The following is a 17957-nucleotide window of genomic DNA, read 5'->3' on the forward strand; positions in this document are numbered from 1 at the left end:
ACAACAAATACTAAAAACAGAATAAAATAAAGATTTAAGTCAGGCTCCCATACAACAAACGTGATTTTTGACCGAAGTTAAGCAACGTCGGGCGGGGTCAGTACTTGGAGTTGGATGGGTGACAGTTTTTTTGCTTGTTTTGCTCTATTTTTTGTTGATGGTGCGGAACCCTCCGTGCGCGAGTTCGACTCCCACTTGGCCGGTTTTTTCTACTACTGACAAGGTCGCGGTGCCAGAGTATACATAATACCTATATTAATGGGGGCTTTCTGTCGAAAAGCAAGCGGTGATGGAGCGTGGAGCTAGTCTTGTATAAGTAAGCAATATCATAGGATATAAAACAAACAAGAGTAAGTATTCCACCAGTGTCGCACCGCCGTTCTGGCGGCCTAGCCAGGGTGACGATCGCTAGCGCTTCGCCATCGAATCGCTTTGTGTCTCTCTATCACTCTTCCATATTAGTCTGAGAGTGACATTTGCGTTTCGATCGCTACGGAGCGTATAAGCGATTGGCACGTTGGCTACGGGCCTACGGGTAAGGGTCTAACTATTAAGATGACAATCGTACAGTCAAGTGTATAAATATAATATGTGCATACAACTTAATAATAATTATGTCCATTAGTTCTTAATTCGCTGACATGGTATTAGTGCACCCATACTTTTACACTTTACTGTACATCGACATATTTTGTTTATACGTTTGGAACGTCCCAGCAAGTAATACAGGGGGCAACCGCGGAAACCGTAATTCGCAAATTGCGGAGATTTTTCTCTTTTACTCCAATGTAGGCGTAATTAGAGTGACAGAGACAGATGCCCGCAATTTGCGAACTTCTATTTTGGCGGTTTATAGCCCAGGTAGACCTACCATCCGGCGCAGCACGTCCTCGTCGTGGATCAGCGACACGTCACCCTCAGACATCCTGCGGACAAACAGACAGACATTCATTATTTAACTATATACTGCATGGACGTACAAGATAACGGTCAGATATAGTCTGTCTAAGCTAACTTAGCACTAGTTTGAATAGAACAAAGAGAGGGAGTGCATTTTATACCTAAACCAAATATTTTCGTAGAAATTTCACATTAAAGATGGCATTTCCACACTTTGTCATGCAGAGTATTTTGGTCCGACTTTAACATCACAATGGAACTTATTCAAGCTTAAAAACCGTTTTCTTGGATGGGTTACTCTTCCATTTATATGTATAATTGATTGTAGAAGGTATTTTCGGATATTTTGGAAAAATCCCAGTTTTACTATATTACTGAATGAATGCAGTATTTTGTTAACATGAAGCATTCAAAACGTTCAAAGAATAGCCAGCCTACTAAGTATTATAATTTATAATAGCAAAGCACAAATATAGAAATTTGCGAAGACATTTTTTCCAGCTTGTCTTGGTTACATAAATCGGGTCAATGTTGACCACTTGACCATCATACTGTAATAAGTACTTATATATTATCAATTTATCAGCGTACGTTGCAAGACTTGCAAGTGAACATGAAGACCATTCAGCCATAACTTAAAGCAAAATGTCGAACGGTGATGTTAACAGGCACTTATCTTAGTCATTATGCTGTAATATGTTACACGACGAAGGCTGCAAAAATATGTGACACGGTCTTATTTGTAGAGCCATAAGAGCGTGTCACAATTTTTGCAGCCTTCGAAGAGTAATATATTATTGTAGGTCACTGTACTGTCGAGTTCACAAACGTATTTACAAATGCAAGTGCAACGTACATGTTTGTGAACTCGACACCATCGTCCTGTTAACCAACAATTCTTGAACTTTATTTCATAAGACGTAAAGTCTACCAATGATCAGTTAAGTAACATATGATATAAAATTGGTTAACCATTTCATTGCGTTGTTTTTTTTAATTTACAAAATAGACAATTGCTCGCCAAGCATTGCACACACACCCACAAAAACTAATGCTAGAAATAGGCGTATCATACTAGTGACACAAATAAATGCGATTTATACAGCCTGTACTTTTAGGGTAATGCAACCAATTACAAAAACAGATTTCGCAGTAATCCGCCAATGATAACTCATCAGTGACAGCTAAGGCCGCGCCAGCCAATCGGGGCTGTCTGTCAGCCATCTGTTACCGACGAGGCCACGGGATTGGTCGGCCGGCGCGCCATTTTTGGCATTACCTCTTAGGCCGTTTTGTTTGACCACATGTTAATGTATTCTTTATGTGACAGTGACAGACCATATGGTGTGATGAATTGACAGTTCGGTTTTTTGCCAATAGGTATGGCAAAAGGTATAGTAAGGTGGTAAGGTATTATAAGCATTTTTATATTCTGTGATACTTTTATATTATATAGTATTATTCCAAGCTTATCAACGTAACGGTTTAATAAAACAATATGGCCATACAGTGAACCAACATAAGGTGCTTGTAATATTAGTTCTAATGACAGTTATTGAAAGCCCGCCAAATCTATACTTTGAGCGATATATGTTATCTGTGACACTTAGCTTTTGTCTGTCAACTTGTAGAGAATTACCGCAAGATGAGAAACCAGCTTTGTACAACGAATATTAATTATAAACCTGTCAAGAAGAACATGGTCTTTACATTTTTAAGCAGTATACGAATCCCCAGAGCGAGGCTCACAGGGTGAGCTAACAATTCAGAAGTGGGATAAGCTGCTCCAGCTTGCTTTAAAACCGACGCCCGCCAGTTGGAAAAGACGCTAAATCTATAGATTGGGAGCCAGTGGTCAGAGAATTCCAGTTATTTTCATCTGTTTTGGCAGTCAGAAGAGTGATTGATTAGGTACTAACTCCCAGATTGAGTTGGAGAAAGTGATATCCGAATAAGGAAAACTAACCTATTTGAACAAACTTTACACTAAGATAACATTGCGAGATTTGTTTTTGTGTCGTGAATTAACACCAATAGCTGTTATACTCAAGTGATTAATAATATGTGTTTGGCTTTTCGTGAGCATATTGATTGTTAATGGGAATAATTTTCAAGGAAAATCTGGTTCATAATTGTTACCTATGAATTTCACACTGAATGGCTGTAAATATCATGCTATATGTGTAGGTACTTGATTTGTTTTTATATTGTCCGTTTTAACAGTAAAAGTGAAGTATGGAAAGATTCCATGGTTGTAGTATGTACAAGGTGTGATAGAAGAAATAATAAAAGTGAATTGCTAGTACCCACTGGTACACCATAAAGACAAGTGAGTAAGTAGGTCTATGGTTTAGGCGCACACATAAAAATAAGTGGAGGGATTGTTGTAACATTCATCTCATTCACATAGATGGTACCAAGTACCAACGCCAGCCATCAGTTATTTTCACATGGCCGGAATGAAAAATAAATAAATGATTGCGACAATGAATAAATGATTGCGACGAATAAATGATTATTATGATTATGAATATTATGGAGAACTTTTGACAAACATGTTGAAGCTGGGACAGCTCTTAGAATATTATTATTATGATAAAATGGCATTAGGTAATAAGTGTGAGATATCCAGTGATAAAGTTGTTTCAGGTAACAGGTAGGAAAAATAGATACCTAACCATTTTGAGTCAATTTATATCACCAGAGTACAATACTAGGCATAGGTTGATTTTGATAGCCGGAGCATCTGAGCACAATGAGAGAAACTGATGCTTGAAATTTATAGATGGAGCCAGTTAGGGTCTTATGGAAGTAAAGTATACGCTACAAATTATTAAAATACTGACCGTTGACTAGTACTTACTTTAGGATGATTTGAGAATATATAAACTTTGCTTGACATTTAAAGTAGTATTGCCATATGCAGCATAGTCATCAAACATGATTTCATACCTAGAGATGCGCAATGACATAATCTTATGTTCGGTACTAGCTAATGTAGAATTTAGAGAGTGTACTAAGATACTCCTATTTAGGGATTGCTCCTGGTAATGAGTTTGTATGGCGAGAACCGGGAATTCCCGGGAATCACAAGCGTTCTCAACAAGTTATTAAGATGTACAAGAAAACTTATGTGTGAGAGAAGTATACTAGTATGCATACATAGTGATTCAGAGTGAAAGTAAAGGGTAAACATGTTTACTATCAAAGCAAGTGATATATGTTTAAGATGTTATTAAATGCAAAAAAAATAATGATGATATATGTGAAAAGTAGAATTGAGTCAGTTATTTCCTAAAGGAACTAAAAGACCGAACTAGTTCTTTTGACCGATTGACTGAGAGTGGAGCGCTCTCTGTAGTGAATGAGCAGGCACAAGCCTAGTGAAAAGTTGTGATCAATTTGAGGTTTATTAATCATAATTATAAAATGGTATTCATACCTGTTGTAAAATTGAAATGCTAAGCAAGTTAATATTAGTGATAATAATTTGGAATACAAGAGAGTCAAGAGACTGAAAAATTTAAATTTTGCAAGTTACTGTTTATTAAGATATTAACTATTTATCTTTCTGTTTAAATTGTGATGAGAATTACTACAAGAGTAACAGTAAAATGAATATTATAAACAATGTATTTGTGAAAGATGTACATATCTATTATAACATGTTATTATATATATGTTATTGAGTGAGCCAGTCTTAGAGTCAGCAAATCTTAGAATAATTATAATTGAGTCATAAAAGATGTTTTCAATACAACTTGTTATGGAGTGAAACAGAGAAATTTGTGATATTATTAAGAGATATGTAGGTACTTATCCATAATCATTTTTTAAAAGTGAGTCAGAGAATTTTGTGACCTTAAAGAGAAAAGGTATTGTATAATAATTTGTAGCACAGGAGTAATTATAAGAGCGAATTTATAAAGAATAATAAAATTTGTGACCTTAAAGAGATAAAGGTATTGTATAATAATTTGTAACACAGGAGTTAAAAGAGCGAATTTATAAAGAATAATATAGCAATATGTCAAACAATAGTGATTCAGTATAAAAGACATGCAGTTATTAAAATTGAGTGAGCTATGGCTATGGTACATACATTAACAGTGAGGCATTGCAGATGAAGAGCTGCAATGATGTAATAAATGAATAACAGTGAGTCAATAATATGTAAATCCATGTATTTTTGTATTAAAAGTGAGCAACAGTGAGTCAATGACATGTTAGTCCATGTATTGATGTAACAAAGAATAGTGAGCCAATGATATATGTGAATCCATGTATTTTAGTATGAAATGAGTAACAGTGAGTAACTGACGTGAGTCCATATATTGATACATATTGATATAGTAAATGAGTAACAGTGAATCGCTGACATGTAAATCCATGTATTGATGTATTGAGTCAATGACATGTAAGTCCATGTATTGATGTATTAAGTGAATAACTGTGAGTCAATGTAATGATGTATTAAGTGATTAACAGTGAGTCAATGATATATGTGACGCCATGTATTTTTGTATTAAATGAGTAACAGTGAGTAACTGACATGAATCCATGTATTGATATAGTAAATGAGTACCAGTGAACCAATGACATGTAAGTCCATGTATTGATGTATTGAGTCAATGACATGTAAGTCCATGTATTGATGTATTAAGTGAATAACAGTGAGTCCATGTATTGATGTATTAAATGAGTAACAGTGAGTCGATGTAATGATGTATTAAGTGATTAACAGTGAGCCAATGGCATCTGAATCCATGTATTGATGAATTAAGAGAGTATCAGTGAGTCAATGACATGTGAATCCATGTATTTATGTATTAAGAGAATATCAGTGAGTCAATAACATGTGAATGCGTTATTGATGTAACAGTGAGTCAATAACATGTGAATGCGTTATTGATGTAACAGTGAGTCAATAACATGTGAAAGCGTTATTGATGTAACAGTGAGTCATTGACATGTAAATGCATGCATTGATGTAGTGTGTAAGAAACAGTGAGTCAATAACATGTGAAGGCATGTATTGATGTAGTTTATAAGAGTGAGTCGTTGCAGGCATTGGAGGAATGCCTGTAATGATGCAGTTCATAAGTTGAGTAATATTGATTCTTTTGTCTATTGTTCTGTTGTGCATTATGTGTAATGTGGATTATTTATGTTTAACTCTTTAAAACGCAGAGACGCGTTGTACCCAGGATTGGCCGAATATAAGCATTTTTATATTCTGTGATACTTTTATATTATATAGTATTATTCCAAGCTTATCAACGTAACGGTTTAATAAAACAATATGGCCATACAGTGAACCAACATAAGGTGCTTGTAATATTAGTTCTAATGACAGTTATTGAAAGCCCGCCAAATCTATACTTTGAGCGATATATGTTATCTGTGACACTTAGCTTTTGTCTGTCAACTTGTAGAGAATTACCGCAAGATGAGAAACCAGCTTTGTACAACGAATATTAATTATAAACCTGTCAAGAAGAACATCGTCTTTACATTTTTAAGCAGTATACGAATCCCCAGAGCGAGGCTCACAGGGTGAGCTAACAGTATAGGTAGGTACATGTCACATAATGCAGTAATGCTGATTAAATTGAAAGTAACAATATGACATTAATGGCAGCTGCGGAGAAATCTAACCTCCATCTCCGGCATAGAAGTTTTTAATACGAGTATTTTATTCATGGGGTCAATTATTTATGTAGTCGAATGTACCTGACTAAATAGACTTTACGATATTGGGAGAGCGGGGCATGTTGAGCACATATGAGTTCGTAGCTTTGTAATGCCAAGAGATTTGGTATTAGACAAAATATATATTTATGAAATTTACTGAACTCGATAGAATATTTATATTTGGGACAAAACGTCATCAGATAAAATTCTTGTTGTACGTTTAATACGTAGGTAGTAGGTACTTACAACATGCTTACAACAGCAAAATGTTTTCAAGTCAAAAGTCAGATATGTTCAAAGCATGGTTATGTAAATTATGGGACGGGGACCTCCAGCCTCCAGCTTCATACTGACTACGTTACGAAGGCCGATATTTTTTTTTATAGTATTTTATATTGACGCAAATAGATCTTCCAAGCCACGTGTCGTACCTACTTATTTAAGAACAATCCAATTGAAGCTTCTTCCTCGCCTCAACGAACACTTGCACCAGCTGCATCACAATCTATCAATGAGTCAATAATTTCATCTGTGCAATCAGCCTTGTGTCCTTTTCTCGCTATAGGTACCTACTATATAAGTATTTATTACAATGTTCATGTACGTCCATGTATGGTGCTAAGGCCTGGAACGCCTTGCCCTGCTTTTGAAGCGTTTTTACTTGAAACTCGTTTTGAGGGTTAAATAAGTTGACATTTAAAAATTGGAGGTCGGGAGTTTGGATAGTTGGTTTGGCGGTTTGACTTTTACCTGAAAAGTTATGATTTAGGTAGGTACTTACTTAGTTCATTTGGATTTCATGGAGGTTTGGAGGTAACGTGTCAATCGATTCGTCTTCATAACGCGTATAATTAACGTATATACGCGTTATATAGAATACATTTTATTTCCGATATATTATAAAAATAGAAAACTCTATCTCTATACGATAAAAGTTTATAGGTAGGTATACGAGTAGGTATTTGTTACCAGACTACGAGAAGGGATATGATGTTGTTTGCTATATCGTAGCGAATTTACTGAGCTGAATTGTCTTAATTATAACCGGGTGATTATACTAATTATTACTTTCATATTTATCTTATAATTTTATTACCTATAGGTTTATTAATACTTACTTAATTTTATATCGCATTGGCGCATTATAGCTGTAATGCTGTAAAATTTTATTTCAATAAATACCAATAATTATCAATTACGTAAATATACATTTCATTTCAATAAATATCAATAATTATCAATTACGTAAATATAAATTAAACACCCCAATGTTTGACACTATAATAATTCAAACAATAACACGAAGATTAGACATTTACAGTTGTTGTTGTTTAGAGTTTATCTAGAAACACGGCTAATAAAACACTAGTTCCATACAAGGTATTGTACGCGAAGAACACAATGTCAAACAGAGGACCAAAATAAGAAACTGGTTTAATAGGTCAGTCATACAAAAGTATGCATCAGCCAGATGTACCTAGTAATAGTAATACACATTTACGAAATTTTATTACTATAAGAACTAAAAAGTATCTTTCACTGGGCCTTAATGAACCTTTACTATCTACCTATTTATTTAAATAAGGTGTAAGACTAAGAAAGAACTCATAGTGCACGATTTGAAATCTTAGGTTATAGCTAGATATGTACCTAAATTATGGTGGAGAACATGGGATTGGGATCTCATCAAAATTAAATCGACAATGTGAAGATCTTGAGAAATTGGAATCAAAAAATTAATACTGTCTACTAAATATACCTAGCTATAAAATAATAAAAAAGAACTTATATTCGTTTTTTTTTTCATTTTGGAGCTACGATGCCACAGACACACATGTACAAAAGTTAAACTAATTTATAACTTACTAACTTTGCGTTGAGGTTAAAAACAAGTAAACCATTCTATGTAATACTGTTTACTTTAAAATTAAAAAAAGAAAGGACCCAATTCGAAAGAGCCATGTTACACCCAACCCGCTGCGCGTAAAATTGGGACAAGTTAACACAACGCAACTAGTTAATTATCCCGAGTTCGGATAACACGAGATTTACTGGCCATTAGGCGAGGCCCCCTGATTACGACACTAAGACATTTTTGGGACCACTTGAAATATTGTCAAAGAATAAGTTATTGTGGAAAGAAAGACTAAAATAGACACGGCATTCTGAAGCGTCAAGGTAAGTAATAATACAGTGGAATCCGTTTATTATGACTCCGCCTATACTGACCAACCGCTTCCTATGACGCAATTACTGTGCGAGTGTGCGTAGTTTGGTTTTCATATAAAATTCTTAGTGACAAAGTCGGATAAGATTCATCTAACCACCACCACCTAACAATCCTATTTTCATGAAATTATGTCCGGTTATACTGACACTTCGTTGATTTCCGTGGCCGTCCCGTCCCCACATCTTTCTCTGCGAGGACGTTTGGTGCGTGCGTGGCGTTTAAGTTGATTTAGTTTTAATTTAACTCTCGGTGACAAGTTGACAATTGGAACCAATTTTAACCAAACCAAGGTTATTAAAACTCATTTCTTACAAAGGAATTCGAGATTAATTCGGAAAAATTAACAATAATAAGAAGTTAATCCACTATAATATGTTTTATATGACATCCGCTTAGTATGACGTGTTTGTCACTTCCCTTCGATGTCATTACGAGTATAAGCGGATTCTACTGCAATTATATTTTTCTTGCACCACTACTTAAGCGCCACTTGCACCATTCCACTAACCCGGGTTATGATGTTAAACCGTTAACCCTGTGTCAAATTGTACTGGTAACCATGGTAACTCCAGGTTCAACCGGTTAACCCCGGGTTAGTGGAATGGTGCAAGTGGGCCTAAGAAAACAAATTCAAAAACAGATTAACAATAATATTGTCTTCGGTTAAGCGATAGTTACTCATGAAATAAAACTATTAAAACGGATACACAACACAACAACACAATGTAAATAAAGGTAGCACCAAAATATCTCCGTACATTTAACGTGACACCTATTCCATATAAAAATACGGAACCAATGAACTGTCATAGGGACCATCATGCGACACGAGAGGTACTTAAATAGTTGAGGTGATCTGTGGTCACGTCACTAGTAGCATAATGAGTCGTATTTGTTTTGTATTCCCACGAAACGGTTTCTTAGGTTATTCAACTTTTTGTTATTGTTAACTTAAACCCGTGCTTGGTGGAATTAAACTTTTATGTCAAAGTTTAAGAGTGACTCAAGAAACGTTGCCGTAGCAACGAACGTAAAAAAGTTGATACCAACAGCATCATATTAGTAATTATTTTAAAACATTTCATTTACGCTTCGGTAGTCTAGTCTCGAATAGTGCATAGTTAATCTCTATATATCTATGAAATAAAACTACTAAAACGGATTCTATCGCGTATATTGAGTTTATTCTACATCCCGACGACGTTTAGATTGTTTAGAACCCTTTACAGCGTTCGTGGTCAACGGGTGACTGCTGAGGAAAAATTGCACTGTGCAAAATCTACCCACTTACAAAATAATGAACCATCATAAACTATAAATTTTAAGGCCAGTTATACATGCAAAATTGGTTCATAAGGCTAGTTCTATATATCTACATTGGCGTCCATTTGTTTGATCTTATCGTATTCCCAACTTGATTAGAACGAGCAATGGGAATCTCTCATCTCTCTATAGGTCCCGTCCCCGTGACCTCGTCAACTTCGTCTACCGTCCACCACTATTGTACCGATAGTGTCCCGATAAGCCACGTTCGGTAATGGACCTCAATAGGTCCATTTAGGCGGGGAAAGGTGATGTCATGTTACTGACGCGTATTGGTGGTACGCGGACGGTAGTGCGACGTACTCCGTGTCTTTTTAACCGACTTCTAAATCTCTTTACAAATATTTTTAGATATTTACACTTTACTGTACATAACATACAATACAATACAATAAAATACAAGTACTCTTTATTGCACAGCTCAATAAAAGAAAACAATACAAAAAGGAAACAGAAACAAAAGCAGAGGTAAAAAACAGGCGATCTTATCGCCAAAAAGCGATCTCTTCCAGACAACCTAACATACCTATTGAAAGAAATAAAAAGTTCAAAGTTTTTATTGTATGGTATCAATATTACATTGCGGGACAAATACACAATAGAAATATGATAGTTAAGTACTTTCATCGTAATTACAAGCCTAAAATTATTTAGAATAACCGACCTAACTCAACAAATAATACCGAAAAGATATAAGACGTATTGTGTTCCATCCCTCAGTTGCCCATCTGACCAGTCTTGAACCTTATTGCTCCGACATAAGGCCCACGAATGTTCAAGAGTCCTGCTGTGTTGGTGGTCCGTATCTCCTGCGCAGACGCAGGTCTATAGTACCTAAATCATAGCAGCATTAGTATTGGACGACAGACGGAAACGTCGCATCCATTAGCTTACACTTCCACGGTGTAAGTCATGTAAGTGGACTCAGTATGTTAACTTGAAACCCCAGGCAAGGGAGCTGTATTTCTTATACTTATACCTACAAGAGTTTCATCTTAACTAATGCAGTTGAAAAAAAAGGAAAAGAGTAGCTGTTTAATAGGCCAACTGTTATTATTATTAAGGAACATGTTACTGGATTGTTTTTATATCGAGGCTTATACTTGAGGCTGAGGAGTTGTGCATTGTGCACGAATCACGCGAGGTGTTTTCGGCTACTTTTTGACCTCCCCCCTCACCCTTGGTGATATTTGGTGAGGTTTTTGGCTACCGTCGGCTACTTGTTATGATTTTTTCGTGAACCCCTTCCCGGTCCCCTATCGAACCTCGCGTAATTTGTGCACAAGCCCTGACTGTATTTTTGATTCCTCCTTTAGCCAACTTCCAAAGTGTATCATGAGATCAGCTCCATGTCAGCGTGTTATTGTATTCCCATCAAAATGAGATTCGGTGAAGGGTACATTTAACCCATTAAAGCCTAGCTGTGCTGTGCCATATGGTACTCTCTTTTGTATGAAAAATGGAAAAATGTATAAAGCTTTAAATGATCTTTAAATTTAAATGACCTCAGGAACAATATAAGTAAGCAACAAGAGATCCTTACCTCCTGGTTACCTTATAATCTTGCTGAGACCTAAATTTGAGAGAATGTCTAAAGTAAATGAAATAAAGTTACTTAAAAAGTTAAAATACTGCGCCAATGCTTTCTCTGCGATTGTTTAGGTCTTCTTACTTATAAATATGAATAAGATACACGCGGTTAGCCGCACCACCGGAGCGTTTAAACACCACCTGTGAACCTTCTTCTATTAATGCGCTGTACAATACAATTACCACTTTTTATACAATCGACCTCTTAATGCACACAAAAATGCACTTTATTACAAGGCCGTAAGGTTGAAAATTACATTTGTATATTTTGATACAATCGACATCTAATGTTGACAAAAATGCACCGTATTACAAGGGTATTAGGTATGAAGTCTAGTAAATATCTTTGAGGCCCGCCCTACTCACCGGTTGGTATGGCAAATGAGCTTGTCAAGTAAAGTCTATTTTTTATTCGGTAAACAAAAATGACATTTCATAGTATGAAATGACATTTTATGTTCATACTATGAACTGTCATTTCAGTCTACCGAATAAAAAAATAGACTTTAGTTATAAACATATATTGTTTTATTGTGCAATTGCTAATATAAATAAAATAAAAGTTGATGATCATTTCCCCTACCCCACCTGCGGGCGCAGCATGGTTCCATTTTTATCGCCTGTCAATATATTTTCGCACATACATACCAGGGATGTTGCGGATGCCGATTTTTTGACATCCGCGGATGCGGATGCGGATGCGGATTTTTAAAGGCTCACATCCGCGGATGCGGATGCGGATGCGGATGTCAAGATAGGTACATAAAAAACGTCAAATATTACATTTTAGTAATTTTTATTTCAAAAAACCGGCCAAGTGCGAGTCGGACTCGCGTTCCAAGGCTTCCGTACATTAAGTCCCACTCACGCTTGACTGCTCATTTCTAATAGGTTTTTTTGGTTAATGACTAAATTACCTAGCAGTCTAACACTTACGCCGATGCTAAGACGTTCCTGTACCGATCTGTTCCACATCCGCATCCGCATTAAATCCGCATCGATTTTATGCGGATGCGGATGCGGATGCGGATGTTGAAAATAATGCGGAAGTTCCGCGGTTGCGGATGCGGATGCGGATATTCGCAACATCCCTGATACATACTTGTTAGAACGTGACAGGCATGGTGACAAACGATAAAAATGCGACCGTGCTACCGCCGCTGCATCTCATTTTATCCCCACAATTATAATACATAATTATTGATTGATTAATTTAATAAGTACAATGTCTACGGGACATTTACGAAAATTTTATAGTTTAGGTAATTCAAATCAGCCAGCCTATTATAGATAGCTTTATCCATCTTTATCCACGTGATTAAATAACTGTCACTGTTTAACACCGTGGGAAAGAAAGTGACGGACACCGTTTTATCACGCTGTCACGTAGACAAGAACGACCATCATATCCGTACAGGAGCTAGAAGTCAGTTGTGATATTTGGGTTCGATTTTTCGGGAAGTAGGTATTCTCCCGGTTTTATAAATGTTTAATTTTTTTAGATATTAGGTACGTGTCAAAAGAAATCAAAGTTAAAACAACACCTCCCACTCCCTTGGAGCTGATTAAAAAATAACAGGGTAAGAATAAATCAAAAGCCTATCTAGGGGCTAAAATAACCCTTAACTTAAGTACTCAGTAGGCCTTTTTGTCTGAAGATAAAAAAAAACTTCTCTAAATAGTTTAAAAGCGATTATGAGATTATGACCCTTAACACGTCATTTAAAAGGACCCTTTCATGGGTAATTAGTGAAGTTGCGTGATAAGCTAATGGTTAACAGCTTTAAAACTGAACCACATTACATTAATTGGAACTAAAACACTGCAGTTTCTACCTTATCACCGTACAATGGAGTCCAAATCTGCATGTGCCTGATGTGTCTTAAAAGTGCATATAGGACCTCTTGTTTTGAATGTGATTACCTAAAGCAGCCTTTAAGTTAATTTAGCCAAAAAGGTACTTTATCACGCTACATTACGGTTTGAGATTGTATGACGTTCAATGTTGATGTGATGTTTGATGTTCTTTTGTTTTAGTTAGGATTCGCGCAAACTTCGAAACGAACACCGTCCGTCTCTACTCTCTACCTATATCTATTGCTCTTGTGTTATTGGAGTGACAGAGAAGCAAATACAGGAGTTTCGATTTTCTAATGTGTTGCACTGACCACCCGCGAAGTATGACGTCACCATCTAGATAACAGGGATTAGTGATATCAGGTTACGTTATGAGGAAGGCACTCAGATTTTTTGTAAACAATGCTTCTGATGCAATGTCTCACATGGCTCTGACATAATTTGAGTAGGTATGTTTAGGTTTGATAGACTTTAGGATCAAGTTTTTAAAAAGCTTTATAGTTAAGAGCTAAACATTTTTAATACAAAATTTACAGACACAATAAGTAGGTACTTATATAGTTATATGCAAATAGAATAGGTAAGGCATTTATAAAATAAATTCCAACTAAATCGTGAAAGTTACTTTTAATGAGGACCTTGTTTGTTTATAATAACTACAATATGTATTTAATTATAAAAAAAATGTAAACATTTAAATATTCAAATATTGTAGTTATTATAAACAAACATGGTCCTCATTAAAAGTAACTTACACGATATAGGTATCTCTAAAACATCCCGACGCGTAAGTCAAACGTCCTATACATAGTTCGTTTTTTTAGCATTAGAAAAAACTTGAAAGAAGGTAAGCAATTTTGACATGTCTTTTAATTGAAAAACACTTTTTAAAAACCAATAACTATTACTTATGAAAGCAGAAGACTATAAAAGATCGGTTTAGATTCATAATTGTTACATATTTACCGTAACTTATTTTTAAAATGTGTTTTTCAATTAAAAGACACATCAAGATTATTTACCTTATTCTAATGCTAAAAAAAAGCGGCCAAGTGCGAGTCGGACTCGCCCATGAAGGGTTCCGTATTTAGGCGATTTATGACGTATTAAAAAAAAAACTACATACTTACTAGATCTCGTTCAAACCAATTTTCGGTGGAAGTTTACATGGTAATGTACATCATATATTTTTTTTAGTTTTATCATTCTGTTATTTTAGAAGTTACAGGGGGGGGGGGGGACACATTTTACCACTTTGGAAGTGTCTCTCGCGCAAACTATTCAGTTTAGAAAAAAATTATATTAGAAACCTCAATATCATTTTTGAAGACCTATCCATAGATACCCCACACGTATGGGTTTGATGAAAAAAAAATTTGAGTTTCAGTTTAAGTATGGGGAACCCCAAAAATTTATTGTTTTTTTTTCTATTTTTGTGTGAAAATCTTAATGCGGTTCACAGAATACATCTACTTACCAAGTTTCAACAGTATAGTTCTTATAGTTTCGGAGAAAAGTGACTGTGACATACGGACGGACCGACGGACAGACAGACAGACAGACACACATGACGAATCTATAAGGGTTCCGTTTTTTGCCATTTGGCTACGGAACCCTAAAAACGAAGTATAACTCCTTGTTATCTTAGCGTCGTCGTTAAACTTGTTCCCCGTTAGACAAGCCCGGAGTCCTATGTCTTCCCTTTTTATTTGTTTTCCCCGGGGTCATGTGTCCGTGGGACCAGACCCTCAAGCCCTTGACCTTGCGCACGGGCAAGCGGTGCCAGCGCGACCGGCGTCCGCGCACTCTATCGGTCCCTACCCTACCGGATTATCATTATCATTGAAGTTCTGCGGCGGTAGCCCGGTCGCACTTTTATCGCTTGTCACCATACCTGTCACGTTCTTACAAGTATGCAAGTGCGAAAGTGATGGGCATAGTTCTCGTTCGTGGTGCGCGTGCCGCGGCCGCTGCTGGAAACCATCGCGAGCGCGGACTTCTGGCCGAAGGGCGTGGTGTTTCGGCGGTTCCGTGGGAATCTGCCTAATCCTACACCGGAACATGCGACACACCAGAAAACCACCGTGTCGCCGAAATAATTTTTAGCTTATAAGATTTTTATTATTGTATGTATGTTAGTTTGTAAGGTATGTATCTATGGGCCTTAGTTGCCTGACAATAAATGATATTTGATTTTGATTTGATAGTGACAGGCGATAAAAATTGAACCATGCTGCGCCAGCTGATAAAGCGTTAGAAAAGCTCTGATGAAGTTACCCGATCGTGACATCATCATTAGCCACAGCATCTTGCAGATGATAGTTACAGCATCTAAGGAGGTATTGCGAGGAGTTAGTCAGCCTACATCAACTGCGATGCATGGCTGTTTAATCGAATAGCCGATCGGCTATTCTTCCCGCATCGATCACCGATCGAGCTAACTGACAACCGTTCATAGAAAACGCAAGTCGAAACTTAAGATAATAAATGTAAATAGTCAAGTGATTTTTCGTAGCATGTTTTACATCCCGATGTATTTTTTCTATTAGTTTCGCGTTTGTCGATGTACGTTTGTCACCTTGGCTAGGCCCCCCAGTTCTTTGATCTCTTATCCCACAACAAGGCTCGCGAACAGAACCCTCTGTGCTAAACTAAGTCAGGGTTTGATCTGAAGCCTCTGAAGGTCAGCCAACAGAGGTCCTGTGTAGCAATTAGATCATCTGCACTCAAGTGCAAAAAACGTGTCACATTTGTATAAAGATTATATATTAAATGTCCCGTTTTTATGCGCTTGAATGTATGTAAAAGAGACCGCGAAGTCGCTTTATCAATAAACTCTTACATGATGTCATTGAATGTTGTCATCCCTCTTAATAATTATGTTATAAATGCGAAAATAGTCCGTCGGGTTTTGCGTACAATCTTACACAGATCGACCTAGCCCCAAACTAAGCAAAGCTTGTACTCGTACTATAGTTACTAGGCGACGATTTTTAAGTTCTACAAAACATACAAACACCTACCTACCTACCTACAACTTCAGTCTTAGATCACCAGTTTAGGTCATGTTGTTAGGCAACCGTAAGTCAATGTATTTATTAAGGAAACTAGCGTGACATGACATCACTGACGCTTATCGTAATATATAGTACAATATTCATTGGACGGTGGACATTATAGCCATATCATATCATATGATATGCGATCGTTTCTCCTTGATGCTTATTCAGATTTGTAAAATATGATACTGGTTTAATTTAAATTCAGCTAGTGCGTCCCGCTTTCCCTGAAATACTTTATGCAAAATGAAATGCAAATGGTTCCAGCAAGCTTTGATAGCTCAGTTGGAGCTAAGAGTAAACCGATTTAAACAAACACTATCATCAATAATTATTTAGAGAATGGAAAATGCGCACGCTTCTGGTAAGCTTTGGTTGCTCAGTTGGTTAAGACCGTTGTTTCAAAAGGTCGCAAGTTCGAATCTTGCCCGAAACGTAATTTCTTATAGATTGATAAAAATTAATGTAGTTTACTTTGAAGCTCATAATAATATAATATACTAAGTAACCTCTATTTGTGCAACTGTGACACCCAAAGATTGTAATCACAATCAGATCGGTATACCTAATGTTCTTTACGTATCGGAATACGCTTCCTTAACGCATTGTGTGCGGTTAATAAAAGTGGGACATTGTATTTTAAATGAGAGATTTAAGACCGATACCGTTACGTACGGCAGTTAGGGTTCCTTAACAAAATACTTGAAGGACGCGGCTGCTCTCGCCAGAACGTATTTATACAAAATTATCGCTGATTATAAAAAATTGGTAATCTATCTAGAATTATGTATCCGAAAGTAATAATTCTGCTAAAGCCTCATTGCACTGACGTAGCTTTTCATCAGAAATGTTGTTCTTAACTTGGCAAAATAAAACGAGAAGCCTAAATCTGTGTTTGACCCAGCCATATTACAGAACTTTCACAGAGAATTACGTACTAAAAGCTATTGACATTTGGTTTAAATATTGTAATATGCTGACCGATCAAATAAAGACTTCTCGGAATTCTATAACTGAATGTTTTGACTACAATCAATTTGTAGGTACCGTAAAATGGGGTGAGTAGGTTTCGCGGGGAGAGGTGGGTTATGAATGGGGAGAGAAGGTTTGAGAGGGGGTGAGAAGGGATTTTAAGGCTACTGCTACAAAAATAATGTATTCCAATTTAAAATGGAGCTATAGTAATAAGCATAATAAAAAAAAATCGATCCAACATTCTCCCAAAATCACCTTTGTATGAAAAGCCCTCTCACCCCAAATACGAGGCACTACGGGGTGAGGTGGGTTTTCCTCTTTATCGTCAA

General features: G+C 36.4%; 1 protein-coding gene across 1 annotated transcript in view; it reads right to left on the bottom strand.

Moving 5' to 3' along the window:
- Positions 1-17957, bottom strand: part of LOC134652768 (mucin-3A-like) — a 55779-nt gene that overhangs the window by 19539 nt on the left and 18283 nt on the right. The window contains exon 2 of the mRNA XM_063507929.1: positions 872-926. Coding sequence (XP_063363999.1) covers positions 872-925 — 54 coding nt within the window. The 5' untranslated portion in view covers position 926. The remainder of the gene's footprint in view (positions 1-871; positions 927-17957) is intronic.

The sequence above is a fragment of the Cydia amplana genome, chromosome 12 (genome assembly GCF_948474715.1).
Source record: "Cydia amplana chromosome 12, ilCydAmpl1.1, whole genome shotgun sequence".
In the NCBI taxonomy this organism is placed as follows: Eukaryota; Metazoa; Arthropoda; class Insecta; order Lepidoptera; family Tortricidae; genus Cydia; species Cydia amplana.